The 17,674-nt window shown below is 40.7% G+C and overlaps 2 protein-coding genes across 2 annotated transcripts in view; one reads left to right on the forward strand and one right to left on the reverse strand.

Moving 5' to 3' along the window:
- Positions 1-2: 2 nt before the first annotated feature.
- Positions 3-2,974, reverse strand: c8h19orf67 (chromosome 8 C19orf67 homolog). The gene is made up of 7 exons (XM_068322355.1): positions 2,821-2,974; positions 2,383-2,554; positions 2,166-2,307; positions 1,683-1,783; positions 774-1,019; positions 540-668; positions 3-423 (listed from the first exon to the last, which is right to left on the reverse strand). The coding sequence occupies exons 1-7, from the start codon at positions 2,972-2,974 to the stop codon at positions 318-320; spliced, it is 1,050 nt and encodes a 349-aa protein (XP_068178456.1). The 3' UTR covers positions 3-317.
- A 1,920-nt stretch (positions 2,975-4,894) lies between these two features.
- pkn1a (protein kinase N1a) overlaps positions 4,895-17,674 on the forward strand; it is a 33,423-nt gene continuing 20,643 nt past the window's right edge. Inside the window, exon 1 of the mRNA XM_068321874.1 lies at positions 4,895-5,735. Within this exon, the coding sequence (XP_068177975.1) occupies positions 5,715-5,735 (21 nt within the window). The 5' untranslated portion in view covers positions 4,895-5,714. The remainder of the gene's footprint in view (positions 5,736-17,674) is intronic.

Genomic DNA, 17,674 nt, shown 5'->3' on the forward strand with positions numbered 1-17,674 from the left:
AACACACAGTAATCAGAGAAGTATTTCAAATAACCTGAGTCAACAATTTTCACAGTATATTATGAAAACACAAGGACATTCAGCTTTTAAAGTGACAAGAACAACAAAACCAAACATGGCGGTCATGAATGGAGTTCCCTGGCTCAAAGTGCTAACTTTACAGTCATGTGCTTTTTAATTCCAGTTGTTTTTGCTCGAACAGCCATAAAAAAAACAACATGTTGAAACTTAAGAACTGGCATCAATGCAACAACATATACAGTATTTTCTTAACAACTAGCTTTAGACACATTTTAACATCACTCTGACGTGCACCGCTACAGCAGCAGCAGCAGAGACTCTGTAGCGCTGACGCTCGATGGCTCATCACTGCCCAGTAACACCAGGCTCTTGTAGCTGCCCTGAGGAACCTCACATATGATCCTGAAACGAACAAGAATACTTCAAACAAAAACAAAAAAAAAACTCCCACAATCAATTGAGCAAGGAAAAAAAAATGTCTTCATCTACACAGAGCTCAAGTTAAAATGAAAGTATACCAATCATAGATGTCCTCTGTGTTGGGGTCAGGCAGCACCTGCACCCACTGACCGATGGACCACGTCTTCATCACATTACAGTGTTCATTTTCATGTGTGTTCAAATTATATTCACAGCACAGGAAGTAACTGAAAGACAGCGACATATTTGTAACATGACATAGATAACAGTTGTCTGTACTAGCAGAAAAATAAAAGAATGGAAGATGGGTTTGAGATTTTATCCAGACTCACTACTCAGAGTCGCCGACTGATCCTGCTGCCTGCTCCTCCTCCTCCTCCTCCTCCTCCTCGCTTTCCCACTCCTGATCTTTATTCTTCAGCTGCTGCTTCTCATCTGTCAGTCTGTCCACTTTCCAGCGCATGCATTTGTACAGTCCGGTGTCAACGTGAGCCAGGTATGGCGTCATCCTGCAGTAGAGGAATGTGGACACCCTCAGTTGTCCGAGCTGAAACTGGCCGATGCAAAAATGTGACACACTGAAAAAACAAAATGGGAGAGAGGGGACACTTTAGTCGGATGATGTGAAAATGCGTATTTCAGCAACATTAGTATTTCATGAGGTAGGTAGAAAAAAATATAAGCATAAAGAAGTCAAATAGACAAATATCAATATACACTACAAGATTTCTTAAAATATATATGCTCGAAACAGTGAAGCAATCTTGATTTCATTTTATATAGTTATAACATGGCGATTGCCATGCCTCAAAATGACTACAGGCTAGAAAATGAGCAAATAAAGTTGCTCATTTTACAACTACCTAACATTACATGAGCTCAAACTAAACATTAAATACTTTCAGAGGGTCAACATGTTGGGAACATTTGACTTCAAAGCTTCTTGTCCTCTCAGGAACAAATGCTACAGTCTACACACTGATGGTTGTGTGCTTCCTGTGGTGACAGCAGTTTGTTATTGCTCAAGAAGTGTGTTTGATGGAAAAGGTTTACGCCTGTTTTGACAGTTAAATTACTGTGTTAAATAATGACGATTATTTATTCTGCTGTGTGTTGTGCAACTGTTACATGTTGTTTCCACCACAAGTTGGAAAACCTTCAAAAATATTCAACTGGAAACAAAACAAGTTAAACGTGCATTAGAAGGAATGTGTGTCGTCTCTCTGTGAGTAGGTGCATACCTGTTCACCGCCGTCTCATCCAAACAGAGGAGATTGTGGCTTGCGTAGCTCAAAACCAGCTGTTTCAACTGCTCAGACAGCTGCTGGGAGGAGTACAACAGCTGCACACGACAGGCAGAGAAAAACCTCTCAGCCGAGTTCACAGCAAACATAAATTTTACTCTCAGTCACCAAAATCTTAGAATAGAATTTGTTTTTAAAATGAAATTATATTAAGACATAACTGGTATTCACTGTAGCTTGAATTTCAAGAGCTAAATCAAAACAAAACCAGAAATATTGTTTTTCCTGTTATCCAAATTCAGCAGTTGACAAACCAATATAAACACACACTAGTGAAAACATGACTTCCTTGACAGAGAAAAGTAATCACAATTAAACAATTTTATGCAAGACTAATGCACTAAAACCAGCAGTTCAACTACAAACCACTGGTGAGGAAATATATTTACATAAATTGCGCTAACCATCACTTAAAACTACCTTAGTGTTGATTTCTAACGGTAAAGCGCTGCAGAAGGTATTGCTCCTGACTGTAGATTCCAGGTGGTTGAAGAAAGGCTGACATTCCCACAGGAAATGCGGCACTTCAGCAGCACAAATCTCTTTTTCCTGATGGTTGTGACTATAAAAACAGACAATCATAAGAGAGCATTTTCCTCTGAAAAGTCAAATGCATTATTACTTATCAGTATCTTACTTGTTGCTAAGGCTGTTCTGTAAGTGATCCGCTTTGTCCGTGAGGATCTGGAGCTGTATCATTAGGATGTTGATCTCCAGACAGTTGCAGGCGTCGCAGACGCAGGAGGCTGCAGATCCACCAGGTGGCGCCAGAGCAGCTTCTTCCAGCAGCATCAGCGGAACCAGCAACTCTAGCGCCCGGAGAAACACTATTATTAGTACGTTTTTATAAAAGAATAGACAATCTAACCGTATGCTCCTATCTTAAATGCAAATAATGATGATTAATTTGAAACGTTTGCGCACCGCGGTTGTTTTTTTTTTTGCCTTCAATAAAAGCTGCAAAATGCGGGATCATCAAAAAAAGGACTTTAAATTTTGTGGACAAGTACAAATTAGACCTTTTTTAAATTTTTTTTTTTCAATTTGCATGTGGCGAGGAAGGGAAGTCTCTCACCTTGATCAGTAATTTGAGGCCATTCTTCCCCTTTGATCGCTGTCTCGTCACCCACTTCCTGCGGGAGGTCCCACGAACGGAGCTGCGTGGATCTCCCGACCGAAACGAGCTCCACACCAGACAGACCTCCACGATCCACCACGTTGTCCACCATCGGGTTTATTCTCATTGGAACAACTGCTGGGGATAAATAAAAAAAACAACCTGAATGTCTTATTTTACAGCGGTAGTAACCTGTATGAGTTGTTGACAGTGTGCACCTGCTAGTTTTATTAACTGGGAATAACTTATTTTGCTAACTAGCCCCGATGCTAACTTTTAGCAAAAACACAACTGTGACTTTTGGATAATTAAATACATATGTATATATAAATAATATAACAAATAAATAATATAATAAAAAAAAAGTTATAATACTGTAATAAGCATAGCAGATAATTGTAGTTAGAAGTTAATTTCTATGCTAGCCAGCGGTCAGCCTACCTCGATCCCTCCGCTCCTCTCCTGTGGTCGAATCCCGCCGCGCGCGGAAAAGGTCACAGGAAAGAAAAAGTAGTTCCTGGTCAAACAACACGTGTTACTTCAAACCCACATTTTAAAACCACCTTAGATACACATGTGGGGTCAGACATGACCCCGTTGGCTGTTTTTCTTCAACAGCTTCAAAATAAAAGCTTGTAATATATTGATATTCCACTGAACAAGGGTTGTCAGACACACTGGAGTCCCCGGATGAGTCTTCTGAAGGGGATGTGGATGTGTCGGACCGACGGAGCCTCAAGGGCTCTACAGTAGGCCAAAACCTTTAACAACAACAACAGGGTTGTGTCATGATGATGACATCATCTATACTGGATCCACCTAACTTACCTATTATATAGATCCCGAAAACATGCACCCAACATTTGGAATTATTTTATTACAAGTATCCAGATTTTTTTTTTGAAAATCCTGACATTTAACAGATGTGTAAAATCCAATTGAATGACTGGATTTTATTATATCAGCTACCTTAAGATTCAGTGAATGCTTTCTTGTCACACAATCTACAAAATATGAGCAAAATCTATTGACAAAGTTTTAAGATATTGTGTGGACAAAAACACATGTTTATGATCACATGACCTCCTTCACTCGTTGGTAGAGGTAAAGAGGCTCTTGCTTCACTGAAACTCTTGACATGTACACTGTCAACAGATGGATACAGTGATGTTCTTCCTTTCACTTTACCGTAAGTACAATCATATTCAGTGTTTGCTGTGACATTGTGATCAGTTTATTGTCATTAGCATAGATTTTAAAGTTAGGAATTCATGCAGGAGAAAATGTAATGTGTGCCCTGGAGCACCTCTTTCGCTTCCTGCTTCTGTCCTGCCTGTCTGTCACAGCTAATTTTCATTATGCAAATAAGTTTTCCAAATGTGATCCAACTCATATTGTCTATCAAAGATATGTGGAGATATCTACTTATGTCATCTAAACCTTTTTTCAGTTTCTTCTTAGGTATAAGTTTAAGCAGTATCCATTGCTCTGGACTTTACCCGATCTATCCAAACAGTTGACAGGACAGCTCCCATTTTACATTTATTGGAATTTAAAACAAATATAGAAAACAGAGTAGTCACAGCATATAGGATGTATGGATGTTTTTACTGATCCTAGTTTGATCTTGACTGTAAAGATTTTTTTTAAAAAACATTAGACCTTAAATTGAATAAAATGTCATAAAATGTGCTTCTTAAGACCAAATAATCTCAAATTGGAAGTTATTAATATACAGTATTTTGAATCTATGAGGGTCCTTGACAAAGAAAAAAAATTGGAGATCAGTGAGTTTGAAAAAAATATCACTATGCAAAATATTTTTAAAATGTTTTTAACTATTTAAATGTGAGTGTTTCTTCAAAGTGTGGGAGGGTAAAGAATATTTTCACCATCATACATGAAAACCGACTCTGCTGCATATCGAACCGCTGACGAGACAGCGAGTGAAGGTCACGTGACGCGGCAGGGCGCGCCCCCGGTGCCCAGACCTGGACCAATGAGTGGCCGCGCGGCATTGCCCGAGCGTCGAGAGCGCGTAGCAGTGCTAGCTTACAAAGCGGGCGCACCTCTCCCGTCACTTACCAGCAGTTAGAATGGAACGACATGAAGGTTTCACCCATCCTGCGTGGGACAACGAAGAAGAAGAGGGCTTTTTCTCTGCGTGACTTCAGCCAGTCGGGGTTTGAAACGGACTGTTGAGCTTCCTATTGTCCGTCTCTTGTTCTGGCTGTTCCAGCAGCTCGGGAGGGATTGACCGGCGGCTTGTTGTGTGTGGCATGTGATACCAACCAGACACCGAAGCCTGTTCACGTTTCACGGATGTTACCGGGAAAGGGGAAAAAAGGAGGAAAAAAAGAAAAAAGGAGGAAAGAGCTCTCTTATCATTTGGTTTCATTTTGACCCCGAGTGTCTCATCGTTCAACAGGACACGAAAGACGACAGCTGTCGGTGGATCCTTGTACGGCTCTGACTGAATGAGCACAAACGCTCCGGAGCGGAATAGTTTTGTTGTTGTTGTTTTTGTTTGGACCTCATGTCATCGGTTTTTGTCCGTTTTTAAACGTGCAGATTCCAAATTATTTGTTATGTTCGTGACATTTTTGTGCTAATGTGGATTTAAAACGCTGAAACGCAACGGGAGGTTTAACGCAGGCGCGGCTCGGGACGCTCACAATGCGGATTACCTCCTGACCGTCTCCTGTCAACACGCTGCGTAAAGTTACGATACTTCCAAACAGGACAAATAGCCGAAATCATCATTTTTATTTATTTCTTTATATATAATCACTAAAAGGAGACAAAACGTTGTGAACAGCTTTCTGTGAAATTAACTGAAAACAGGGACAACGATGGCGAACGACTCAATACAAGTAAGTGGATAATGTTTAATTTCCTTCAACCTGCTTTTATGATGTCATCAATAATTTTTTTCTGTATTGACATGTGACCTTTTACGTCACGACGCTCCAGGGTGCTCTCCATCTCATCCTCTTTGGATGAAACCACAGAAAAAATGTCAAGTCCCTCACAGATCATGGATTAAAATTTGCCACACATCAAAATGACATTGAGAGCAAATAATCGCTTTTGATGAGAATCTATTCTGAATTGGTTTTGGTAGTGTTGCATGTAAATTCAGGTGGATGGGTGAGTGGAATATTCCTGCTGCTGTGGGGGCCAGGACCTGAGGAATCCCACCGATTCAGTAAACTGGAAATTGATAGTGTCATATGTAAATAATGTATGACTTGAGACACATAGGGTTAAGTACAGTAAGTTCATCATGAAGAACAGCACTTGGACACACACACATCCCCTTTAGGAAATGACTGCTCCAAGAAAACACCAGCAAGCAGGACAAAAGACTCCTCAGCATTTTACTGGCTGGAGTTGTTGAGGGCAAAAGATTCACATATTTACTGGGGTAATTGGTCTTAGCCCTACTGTATTGGAGTGTCAGCTTTGAGCGATGTTAAATAAAGGATGTGAGAGGGAATATAGGAGAAGATCATCCTCATGAACTTCATACCTATTCATTTGCAGAGCTATTGTTCCACTGGAGCTGGCCAGACTGATGTCAGTGTGTGTGTCTGCTCATTTGAGATGCAGGTGTAGAGTTGCACACAGTTTAAGACTGCAGGCTCTTTCTGCCGTGCAGTTTGGTGTGTGTGTTGTGTGTGTGTGTGTGTGTGTGTGTGTGTGTGTGTGTGTGTGTGTGTGTGTTCTGCAGGCATGCATTCTCTTTTGCTGTTTAAGCTCGATGTTATTTGATTAAGGTGGATGTGCTTGGAGTGAAACATGAAAGGGTTTCAGAAGCAGTGATGAGATTTCTGACAAAAGAGAGTGTTTGTGTGTGTGTGTGTGTGTGTGTGTGTGTGTGTGTGTGTGTGTATAAGTGTGTGGGTGGGTGGGGGGCATTTATCTTCCGTTTTACCGATTCAGTCTTTCTTTTCCTTCCTTGTCTGATTTTTTTCAGCAGAATGTGAGAAATGATATTCTCCGTCTTTCTTCAGATGATTTATGGTTGCCTGGCGACTAAAGCCCTACCTGCTGATTGCTGGAGCTATCCACTATTGGTTCAATAATATTTGTGCTTCCTCTTGATTATTAAAGTGAAGCAACAAAAATGACACAACATTTAAATGAGCTAGAAAGGATGTTTTCAGGGTTCTTCCGGTCAGAAGTAAAAGAATCAATTGATCAGTGTTTGACCAACAGAGTTTTAATTAACTACTTTGATAAGAGATGTTTTTTGTAATTTTTTAACTATATTTGCCACTATCAGTCAATCAACTAATGAAGGCACGTCATTAATCATTTACATATCTCAATTGTTGTGATCTGTTGCACGTCATCCCTGTTGCAAATCAGCTGGGACACAATTCCCTAATTTTTATGTAAACTTGTCAAACATGTTTTCAAATGCACATACAGACAAACGCGTACAAACACAACTGACAGTGGAACACTGGAGAGAATGCATAGGAGTTCCTCCCATAAGCCTTACTGTGACGTAAGGAGAGAACTATGTGCTTAAAGTAGGCTTTTCTCTGCACTGGCATGTTGTCATATAGGCAGATGTAATCCACAGTAATGCATCGAGGAACAGTTAGCAATGGGAGACTTGGAACCAGAGATAACATTCCCATTCTATTTTTTTTTTTTGTTCACTTATTTCAGGCCCCTCAGTGTAATAAAATGCCCTGTATTTCCAGTCATATGATGATTTCTGTCACATGAATAATGCTGCATTCATACTTGTAACACATGATCATGACCTCACATTGGCTCTAAAGACTGAGGGGTCTATGCTGTCTGACCTTTGGATAAATTCCATCATAAAACATTTACCATCACTAACTTAATGCCGTCTGACAGCGGCTGAATATTGAGAGAAATCAAGGAGAAAAGTCAATAGTATTTATTTGTTTGGAGTCCTTACAGTCATGATGCAGAATTCTGATGAGCCAAAGGTCAAGTTGTTTCTTGGTGTTGGACACAGTAGGTTTTATACATTCTATTGATGTATCATAGCACTGTAAATTGATATGGTGAAGTTGCTAGTAAACTGTTTACTATTGACATATTTAACCGTTAAGGAAGTTCGTTGCTTATTTGAAATTGTTCTGTGCAACTAAAAAAATCCAGTACAGTGTTATCATTGTTATCATTATTTTTTTTTAATCTTTGTTTCTGCTGTATTTATTTATTCATTCTTTGGTTACTGCTAATGCCCATAGGGGGGAAAAATACGCCTCAGGCCAGATGCTCCCTTATTTGCTAATGTAGTGACTCTGGTACTTTATGCTAAGCAGACAGTGTAGACTGGGTTTACCCTGATCTTTTTTTTTTCTATTTTTCAATGAGTGTGGCAAACAACAGTAAATTCATTCATTGTCTTTTTCATACATTATTGTCCAAGTATCAAGAACTGTGATGCAGTTATTTTTTTGTCCTCCGAATCAAACTTTTGTGATGGCATTGGATTGTTATGTGAAATACTTTTGATGAACTAGTTCAAGCCCCTCTCTCACTTGTTTTCATGCATGTATGAATGAGTCAAGTTTTTGTGCATTGGGGCCAACCATTTGCAGTTCGCTGCCTTTGCCTTGCTGTCGCCGGATCACTGCTGCTCTGATGGGAATAGTTCCGCTGGGGGTAAGACTGTGCTTGGGCCTGACGGTGGAGGGATGAGGGAAGGGGTGGTGTAACAGGCGTTATGCTGATGATGAGGCTGTACAGCCGCGGCAGAACAATAGGTTGTATTGTGTCCCACCAGCAGCCCAGATTACATTCAGTTCAGTGCAAGTTCATTTTCCTCATCTGACCACACCCTCACCAGCCAACCCAGCTGCCCATCCTCATGCTGTGTTGTACAGCTATGTGTTGTTTATGTTTTTTGTATTAAAAATCAAAGCCCATTGTTCCTTTTTGGGTTGTACTCCATAGTAGGTGCCAGCGGCGTTGCTCAGAAGCAGATGTATCTCTGTAGATTTTGCCTCGTTTTTGCATCTTTTATTTACAATTCTCCTTCTTTCTGTGCAAATAGCCCAAAATTCTCATGACCTCATCACAAAGTACCCCGGCATTCCATTATCAGATGGACCCCTCCTTCTCCCTAGGCGCACACAGTGGCCAGCACACACTGAGCTCACAAGCTGTCATGACATCATGTAGTACTCTACCCCGTGAATCTCACCAGCTTTCTGTTGCAGCACTGAGAGGGATGGAAAATTCAGAAGGATGTGCAGGAACAAGTAGGTCAGGGTAGGTCCTCCTGTACTGTTTTTCCATCCTAAGGGGCCATACAGGTTACCCCGGCTGAAACTGTCCGAATTTGCGACCACTCCCTGGCTGTAGTCATTTGAAGTTTTGTTATATAACAGTAGTGATTCCTTACTTTTTGTCTCATGTGGGCTCCGGCTTGGCATGTCAACACCAGCAGCCTTGCACTCTGACATACCTTGACCCTTGACCCCTGCTCATTATGGCAGAGGCCCCGGGGCCACATGGATCGATCCCAGCCCCATCGCTCACCGCTGCCGTGCTTTTAAAACAGCCACTCAGCTTGCTTAACCCACTCTGGAGCTGGTCTGAGAAAAGTGGGAGTAGACTTTAAATTGGACTGAGTATTTTTTTTTTTCTCAAGCCAGACATTCTGTCAACAAGGGTCAAGAGTTGTTTAAGGCCAACTTGCTCCTGGTGATGGTTCCAGACTTGAATTTTAAAGAACATGTAGCTTTCTGTGCTTTTCAATTCTTGTGTAAGAATACTAAAATGTTTTTTGTGGACATGAAGGGTTGGAAAATGGTTAGTCTGTGTAATCTATGGAAATAATCCAGTCCTTTGTTCTCATCCCTATAGGCTGTCCTTACTGTCAGTTTTACCTTGGAAAGCCCCTGGTGGTCAGAATAGAATCAGCACAATTGTGGTCCCCAACAAGAATGAGTCTTGGGAAAGTTTGAATTCTAGACAGTTTTACAGTCTTCGGTGAAGAGATGCACAAGAGGCAGGTTGATGGAATTTCCCCAGTGCTAGATTGTATCCACCAAAGAATCTTTTGTTGCTTTTTGAGGTTGTTTTTTTTTTTTTGTGTGGCCATATAGAGTGATCGGTGACAGGATGTGGTCACCTCAGCCCTTCAGAAAAAAAAAAGTTAAATTACAGCAAATGGATGTAGTTGGCAGGAATGTTGACCCAAAATTTCACCTCATATAAAAGATTATTTCTTTGTTTAAAATGAAAGTAACAATGCTCCAGTGCTACCATACGCTGAATTCCAATGCCTGAATCTGTCAAAAGGTGACTGCAGACACGATATCTCTCACCCACCCACTTCCCTGCCTTGTCACCTTTTTTGCAGTTCTGTTTCATCCCAAATAGTCATTGAAGTTTTTGCTTCTTTTTCAGCCAGGCTTAACCGTCTTTGGGAAATCTGAAGGCCACTGAGGCTGAAACTTCACTTGCAACGACTGTAAAGTTGTTCTTTGATTGTAACCTCAAGTAGATGATTTCACCCTGAGGGAGAGGCCTACAGAGACTGTTTCTAATTTCAAAAGTGGTTACCACCACAGAGAAAAGTGGTTACAACAGCCCAAAAAAATCGTCACCAGGGGCAACAACAGTCCTTGTCTGCTGGCATCATTAAATGATTTGTAATTCTTTGGCTGATTTTTCACAGCGACTGCATAGTGATGAAGAGCTTCACATTTCCAGTGGCGGCCGTTAATGTGCTAAACTGTTTCCACAAAATGAAAATAGTCGCATATAGCATGCTTAAGTCTTCCTTTGACTGCCACTCTACAGCTGTAAGGAAACATTCTGTCTTTAGGAGATCCTGACAAAAATCACCATGAATTGTTATGAACCAGCAACAGTCAATTCTGCAGTTAAATGAAAAGTGATCTACCCTGTTGCCCGTCTGTTGTGGAGCTATGCAGCTGCTCTCCTCTACCACCTCCTTGTACGACCTTCCGTCTTGTTTTGTCTTCTGACTATGGCCGGTCCTCAGGAGCTGCCCTCCAGTGCAGATAATGAGCATTTGCTGTTCATCAGACATCAGTCTAACACACCACATACTTGGTGAACATGGTTACTTCACTGATGTCTTACTATTCATCTCATGCGCCAATCTGGTCTCTGCATAGGGATGAATTTGCTGGGTTTCGTAAGTCGGGGATACATTTTGAAACGGTTTGTGTTTGTGTGTCTGTGTGTGTCGACATAAACACAGACTTCAAAGATATAAATAGGCTATGGGAGTTATTCAAGTCTGCCCACAAACAATCCCTCCCATTAGAATGGGCTGGAGATCAAGTTACACTGATAACAGTTGGTCTTCTGGGAGGCCCTCCGGCTCTGCTGAGCACACAGGCTGGGGAGAAGGTTGGGGAGCTGGGTGGAGTCCCAGTCAAAGCACTTTGAATTCAATCAGTTCAAGATGTGGAAAGACCTTTTTTTATTCAACATTTTCCTTTAATGTTGAACTTTTCTCCTTGGAAGACATGAAGACATGAGCCAAGCCCACGGAAGGAAGCAACCATTGTTTGAACAATGGAACTTTATGCTGTATGTTTACACCACTATGCCATTTATTGTTTTATGTAGTTTTTAAAAAAAATTGAAATCTATTACAGTTTATGTTTTGAAATTAGCCATATTTTTAATTTTATTAGCCATATTTTTATGTTATTTGCTGTCATATGAGGGTCAAATATTCCAGGTGTATTTGCAATTAATTTTGAGAAAACATGTCCTTCTATCCAGAAGTTTTACGCATCAAAGCCTCTTTAAGGGACTTGGACATTAATACATGTCCAGTAAGGGTTAGATTTGTGGCTCCACATCCATCTCTATGAAGACAATTACATTTCCACAAGGCAAGTGTGCTCCCAGTGATATGACCATCATTGTAACTGACCACTGTTGGTTTCACTTCAGCCCAAAGAAGGGCTGTTTCTCACAAGAAATGATCGATCCTGAAGGTTCCATTCCTGTTATGTAAGGAAAGAACGTACTTGTCAAACACATGTCCATTTGGTAAATTCTTCCAGGTTGATGTGCTGTAAAAAATTAATTTGACCAATTCAAGTTCGTAAATGAAGTAATAAATTCCTCTGCCATCTTTATTTCCTGTCTTAGGAGTGAGCTGTCTTTTTCTTGCAGCCCGAGCTCCCAGATTCCCTTCAGATATTTAACACTCAGTCGGTTTGACAGCTGGCTTTGCCCTCATTCAGGTCGTGCTCATTCTCACATCGACAAGCCTGAACACAGAGGGTGTGTTAAACAAATAGATGGCTTATAGGACTACAAGGAGACAGGTGTATCCTGGTGCATTACCTGGAGGCTACGCTGTTATGGCAACAGCTGGTAATAGAGTGAGGTCATAGTTTTTCTGCCCTATTAACGCTGATTTGAAAGCGCTTACATAACCGCATTTACATATCACCTTTTTTTGTGTTAGACTCGGGACATTTAATTCAGGTTAGGCAATAATGTTTGCTTATGTAATGAGAGATTGGATTGAAAAGCCTTTTCCTTTCCCACTGATTAACTGTCACTCAAATCAATCCAGTCATTGAGTCAGGACCAAACCTACCCACAATCACCAAACACTTCATTTAACCCGATTAAGACCTACCCAAGAGAAACCTGTCGAACAAGGCAATGCCAAAAGATGTAGCCTGTCAATCAGAATGTGAAAACGGCTTGTTTGTTGCTCGGCCCAGACTGCAGATGTTGAATTTGGTTTCTGGGTACATTTGACAGATGCAGAAAGTTAAAGGATTAGCAAAAGGGTTGTTTCATCACCAGCATTTATTTGCCTTCTGAATTGAGATGTTGAGTGTATATGAAATATCAGTCAAAGACTTAGTAGGACCAATGTAGCTTTTTTTTTTTTTGTAAACACCCACGTTTTATCTAAGGAAACAAAACATAATATTTCTTCCAGTAAAAACTTCCTTGTTCCTGTCGACCGTGGTTCAGTACGGAAGCATGTGGTGGATATTGTGCCAAAAGTCGTGTCTAGTGTCCTTCCAGCCGTGACCACAGAATGACTGCTGTTGATTAAATGTTGTTTCTCTACGTGTTGTAGACATACTCACAGAAACAGACCTGCCACGTTGGTCTCTGCTGCCACACCTATCATAATGCACCAATGCTTTTTACACACATTCAGCTTTAATTCATATGTGGGTTTTTTTGTTTGATTTTCATGACCTGGATTGCTCTCGAAACTCAAATTATTTTGCACTTGCAAACATACGTTCAGCTTCTGCGCCAAATACACACATTAGAAGTTTCAACTTGCCGCTGAAACTCAACCTGAGCTTGAGTTAAATTTATTTGAAAACCTAAAAGCAGCAAAAACCCATATTGCAAAAGTCATCATTGTGCATTCTGTAATTTTAGCTGGTCTCATGGTGTTTAGACTGTGAATCCTTGGCAGCCCTCCTCCACTTCTGTCTCCTCCCATGTTCCTCCAGTCATCTGCCCCTTCCTCCGTCGTTCCCTCCCTGACTGTCACACTCACTCCTGCTTTGCAGTTTTATCCTTTTTCTTTTTTTCTCTTCAGAGCTGAAGGATGTCCAGAGGCTTAGGTCACAGGAGTGTGCTTTTAAAAATATTGTCCAAAAATAAATATTTGATCAAATACTGATTGGGAAACGATTTGGATGTTTTCGAAGTCGATTGAATGTTCAGAATCGTGTAGTTTGTGCCAGCCGGTGAACCATTTTTATGCCCATCTGTGTTTTACGTGTCTGATGTGTGAGTCTATGGGATGCTCTTTTATCCATCAGCCTCTGGCACCCTCCCCGTTTCCACCACCTGGTTTTTTTTTTTAGCATTTTTTTGGTTGCGGTCTCCCTCTCTCTCTGTCTCTCTCTTTGTCTGTCTGTCTCTCGTCGCTCTGTCTCTGTTCAGAGGCATTCTAGGCCTTTGTCTCATGGTCAAGAATGTTTACTCTGCCTCTGCCTCTTCCTCCCTCTTCTCTGCTGCTGTCTTCTCTCTCGTTCTGAACTGAGCAAGATTTAATCCATATTGAACAGAACCAAGCAATTACATGTTAATTTCCGAGAGAGAAGTCCTGTTAATCACAGTGGGCTTTTTATTTAACTGATAAATGGATGTTCCAAGTAAAAAAACATTGAAGAAAATTGAGAACTAAGTTATTATAAATGAATTTGAAGTTTTTCTGTTGGTTTTTGTCTGTTTTTTATTAAACATTGCACCAGAGGTATGTGGATGAGTTGTGGGTCAGGACTGTTGTCCCTCCTGCAGGATGAAGCAGCGAGTTAAACAGTAGAATCGATGTGGTCGTACTGCCCTGTCAGTTCCACAACTTGTTTTTTTTTTAAAAATTATCTCCTGCTTCAGTTCAATAGAAATCATTCTTTTCTTCTTAACATTGTTTTATGGACCCATGCAGCCACACTGTGAACAATAAATGGGAAAGAACGAGATTTGTTCTCAGTGTTGTAGCCATCCGCCAACGAAAGAACAAAAACACAGCTTGCATCTCCGATTTAACTCTCATGTCAAACAAAAAATTGGCTGGCGCTAAAGTTCGCATCTCAAATTATTTGTCTGTATGCTAACATTTTAAGCTAATATGGTGAACTTTGTAAATAAGATTAAAAAATAAGATTAAAAAATATCTTTATAATTGTTCCCATTCTACGACGGTGTTGTCCTGCAGCTCCCAACACTACTGTTCTATGCAACACAATGCTTCTGTTGATTCACAGTCTTGTCTTAAACTTCATGATGACAGATTTATACTGATCGCCCGTCATGCAGATCAGATCAGTCTAATATCGAGAAGATATATTGTTGCTACAGACACCGAAACGCTCCATCCGACCCTCCCAGGTTGTGGTTTGCCTCTCCCTCCATCCCTTCTCCTCCTCCACGTCGGTGCAGCCCAGTTGGATGCTGTCATCACCACGGCTTCTCAGGAATGAGCACCAGATGTTTTCTTTATATGACTCAGCCACAAATGCACACACAGTGTGTTGGACACATTTCCTTTCTCCTGCAGAAAAAAAACAGTGTGAAGGAGGTGTTTAGACTCCAGGTGAAAGTTTATTCACCCTTTTGACCTTCATTGGTGAACAGATCTAATAACAGCTGATATCTATTTGAATGCTTTTCATAGCAAGGAATGACGAAGTCCAATTGAGAGCACATCTATGGTTGGCAGTAGATCAGCCATGCAGACCGGTTTTTTTTCTTTGCTTTAGTGTAATTATGCACTTACACATATACAGTACACACTCATACACACACAGATTACAGTCGTTGGTGCAGCTCTGCAGGGCCGTCTTTAGATAAAGCTCATCTAGGCAGATATTACAGACCTGTCAGAGCAATTACCCACACATTTATACATGGGCTGCTTTCACACACACACTCACATTCATTCTAACAACACACATACCAGACAGACAGTTATCTAGAGCACGGACGGCACCAGAGTCTTTTTTTTTTTTTTCCCTTGATTTATCATCTGCTGTAACGACTTGTGTAGTTTCAGTTCCTGATCTAGAGATACTCTTATAGGTAAAATATTATCACATTCGAGCAAGTCTCTCATGTTCCGGACACATTTTCCGTCATTTTAGAGAATGTAATTCTCAGAATTTTTCCTCTAAACTTTGGGTAGGCAAGTGACTTGGGGTAACGTAGTACAACCACCAGAGGTGGAGGTGAACTGTGAATCACTGTCAGCTGTTACACTTGTTTTTGTGAGTGTAGTTACTTTAAGAATATTGTTAGAATATTTACATTTTGTTCAGATGTGAACTTCAAAGTGAAATTAGGTACTACGTTCATTCGTTGTTCATATTGCGGTTCACGTATATGAAAGAGTGTTTAAAGTTGGGGTGAAACGACTGCAGATGTGTATCTTCTCCACCTTCTTTATCCTCCTCCCTGTTTAAACAGCATACCGGATGCACCAGTCCATTTTTCCAGTGTTACACTAACGACTGCTTTCCTCTTCTGCGCTGTTCTGGTGTTCATCTTCTTGCAGAAGTGTGTGTGTGTTACATCGGAGTGTCATGAGAAGATGAGAAGCAGGAGTTTCTGCTCACTCTATCTTCTATGAATAAAAATATCTTACAAATATTGTCATGTCCAAAAAAAAAAAATTCCCTCGTGAATTAATTTTAACACTTGGCGCTAACGTGCATTGCTTCAACTTGCTTCATCAATAGTTTGTCACCTCTTCCAACAGCATTTTGATTGGATGATTGACTTTCTGACCAGTTTACCTGGATGAGCTGATTGATGGTTGAAAGGCATCTGAGGGCTGCGGTGCTGAGGGTCTTTCCCCTGCTAGTTCAAATACATCTGCGTGTTTAAATAAAACAGAGTTGCCGTTGCTTGCTTCCCCTTTTCCAAATACGCCTCTGGGGATAATTCAGTGTGACAAAAAAATGCAACAGAAACCAAGAGCTAATGTTTCACAACCGTCCCAGTTTATCATTCGTCTTCTATGCGGCGTTCTTCAAATGACAGACTTCCTGTTGTTGCTGTGTAGTTAAATCTCCTGGGTTGGGGAGGTTTCACACCTGAACGCGTTTCCCACAACATCACACCCATTTGCACTGTTGCACTGCAGCACATTGATACACAAATCTGTTTTAGTACCGGTACCTTTTGCTGTCGTTACAGAGGTGGACCAGACTGTATTCCTCATTCTGTCTTCATTGTGTTCAAAGGTGTATGCAGCCGGTTTTTAAGGATATATATAAGTATTTTGTCCGAGTCACTCCGAATATTGACTTCATAAGGTATTTCTAAAGCACACTGACTTAAATGTGATTGGACATTGCTGTTATGTTTTATGCTTCAGCCCCTTTTGTATTTTGTTTTATAAACAAGTTATTGACAATTAAAAATGCAACGTTTCAAATAATTATTTGCCAACTAAAAGTGTTTATAGTATTTTCTGGACTATAAGGCGCGCTGGACTATAAGGCGCACCTTCAATGAATGGCCTATCTTAAAAAATTTTCCTTATACAAGGCATACTGGAGTATAAGGTGCATTGTTGGTGTTGGAGAAAATGAAAAGCTTTTAGGTGCACCTTATCGTGCGGAAAATCCTGCATACTCTCCGTGGGCTTTACCAACACTACCAGTCACTTAAACAGAATTTGTAACCATATTTTGTTATTTCTACACAAACACAAAGGACTCAGTCAGACCACAATGACTTGAAGTACAGTTCTCTGATGAGCTCTTGGCACTGCTGTGGTCCTGATTTGGTTTCTGAGTCATTGTTGGTTCTCTTCAGTTTTTACCTCCTTCCATCTTTCTCTTCTTATTTGTCTGTTCTGTCTGCTTCAACCTTGTGACCCTCTCTGTCTCTCTCCTCCCTCTCTTCCTGTCCCCATGCTGCTCTCTTTTTGTAAGTCTCATCTGCCCCCCACCTCCCCATCAGCCCTTGGCTAACTACTTCTCACACTCATTTTCTCTGTCCTATTCATGAGTGTGACTTGACAAACAGGCTTTTGCCATGTTTTCTTTGCCAGTCTCGTCTACATATTTTTTGGCTGATGATCACACTTTTCTGTTTGGATGTTCCTTCACCGTTTGCAGTAACAACAGATATGTTGCAGTGTCCTCAGAGGAAGTCGTAGTGCTTCAAGGTTTTTCCTTTTAAAAAAAAAAAAATTTTTTTTAATTGCTTTTAGTTGCCTCTGTCTGTGACACCGTCTTTCAACTTACTCACTGTCAGTTTGGCGGGCAGAGGAAATGCTTTTCTCCTGCAGCGTCTTTTTTAGTACAATGACACAAAC

Source organism: Antennarius striatus, chromosome 8 (genome assembly GCF_040054535.1).
Source record: "Antennarius striatus isolate MH-2024 chromosome 8, ASM4005453v1, whole genome shotgun sequence".
NCBI classification, from domain to species: domain Eukaryota; kingdom Metazoa; phylum Chordata; class Actinopteri; order Lophiiformes; family Antennariidae; genus Antennarius; species Antennarius striatus.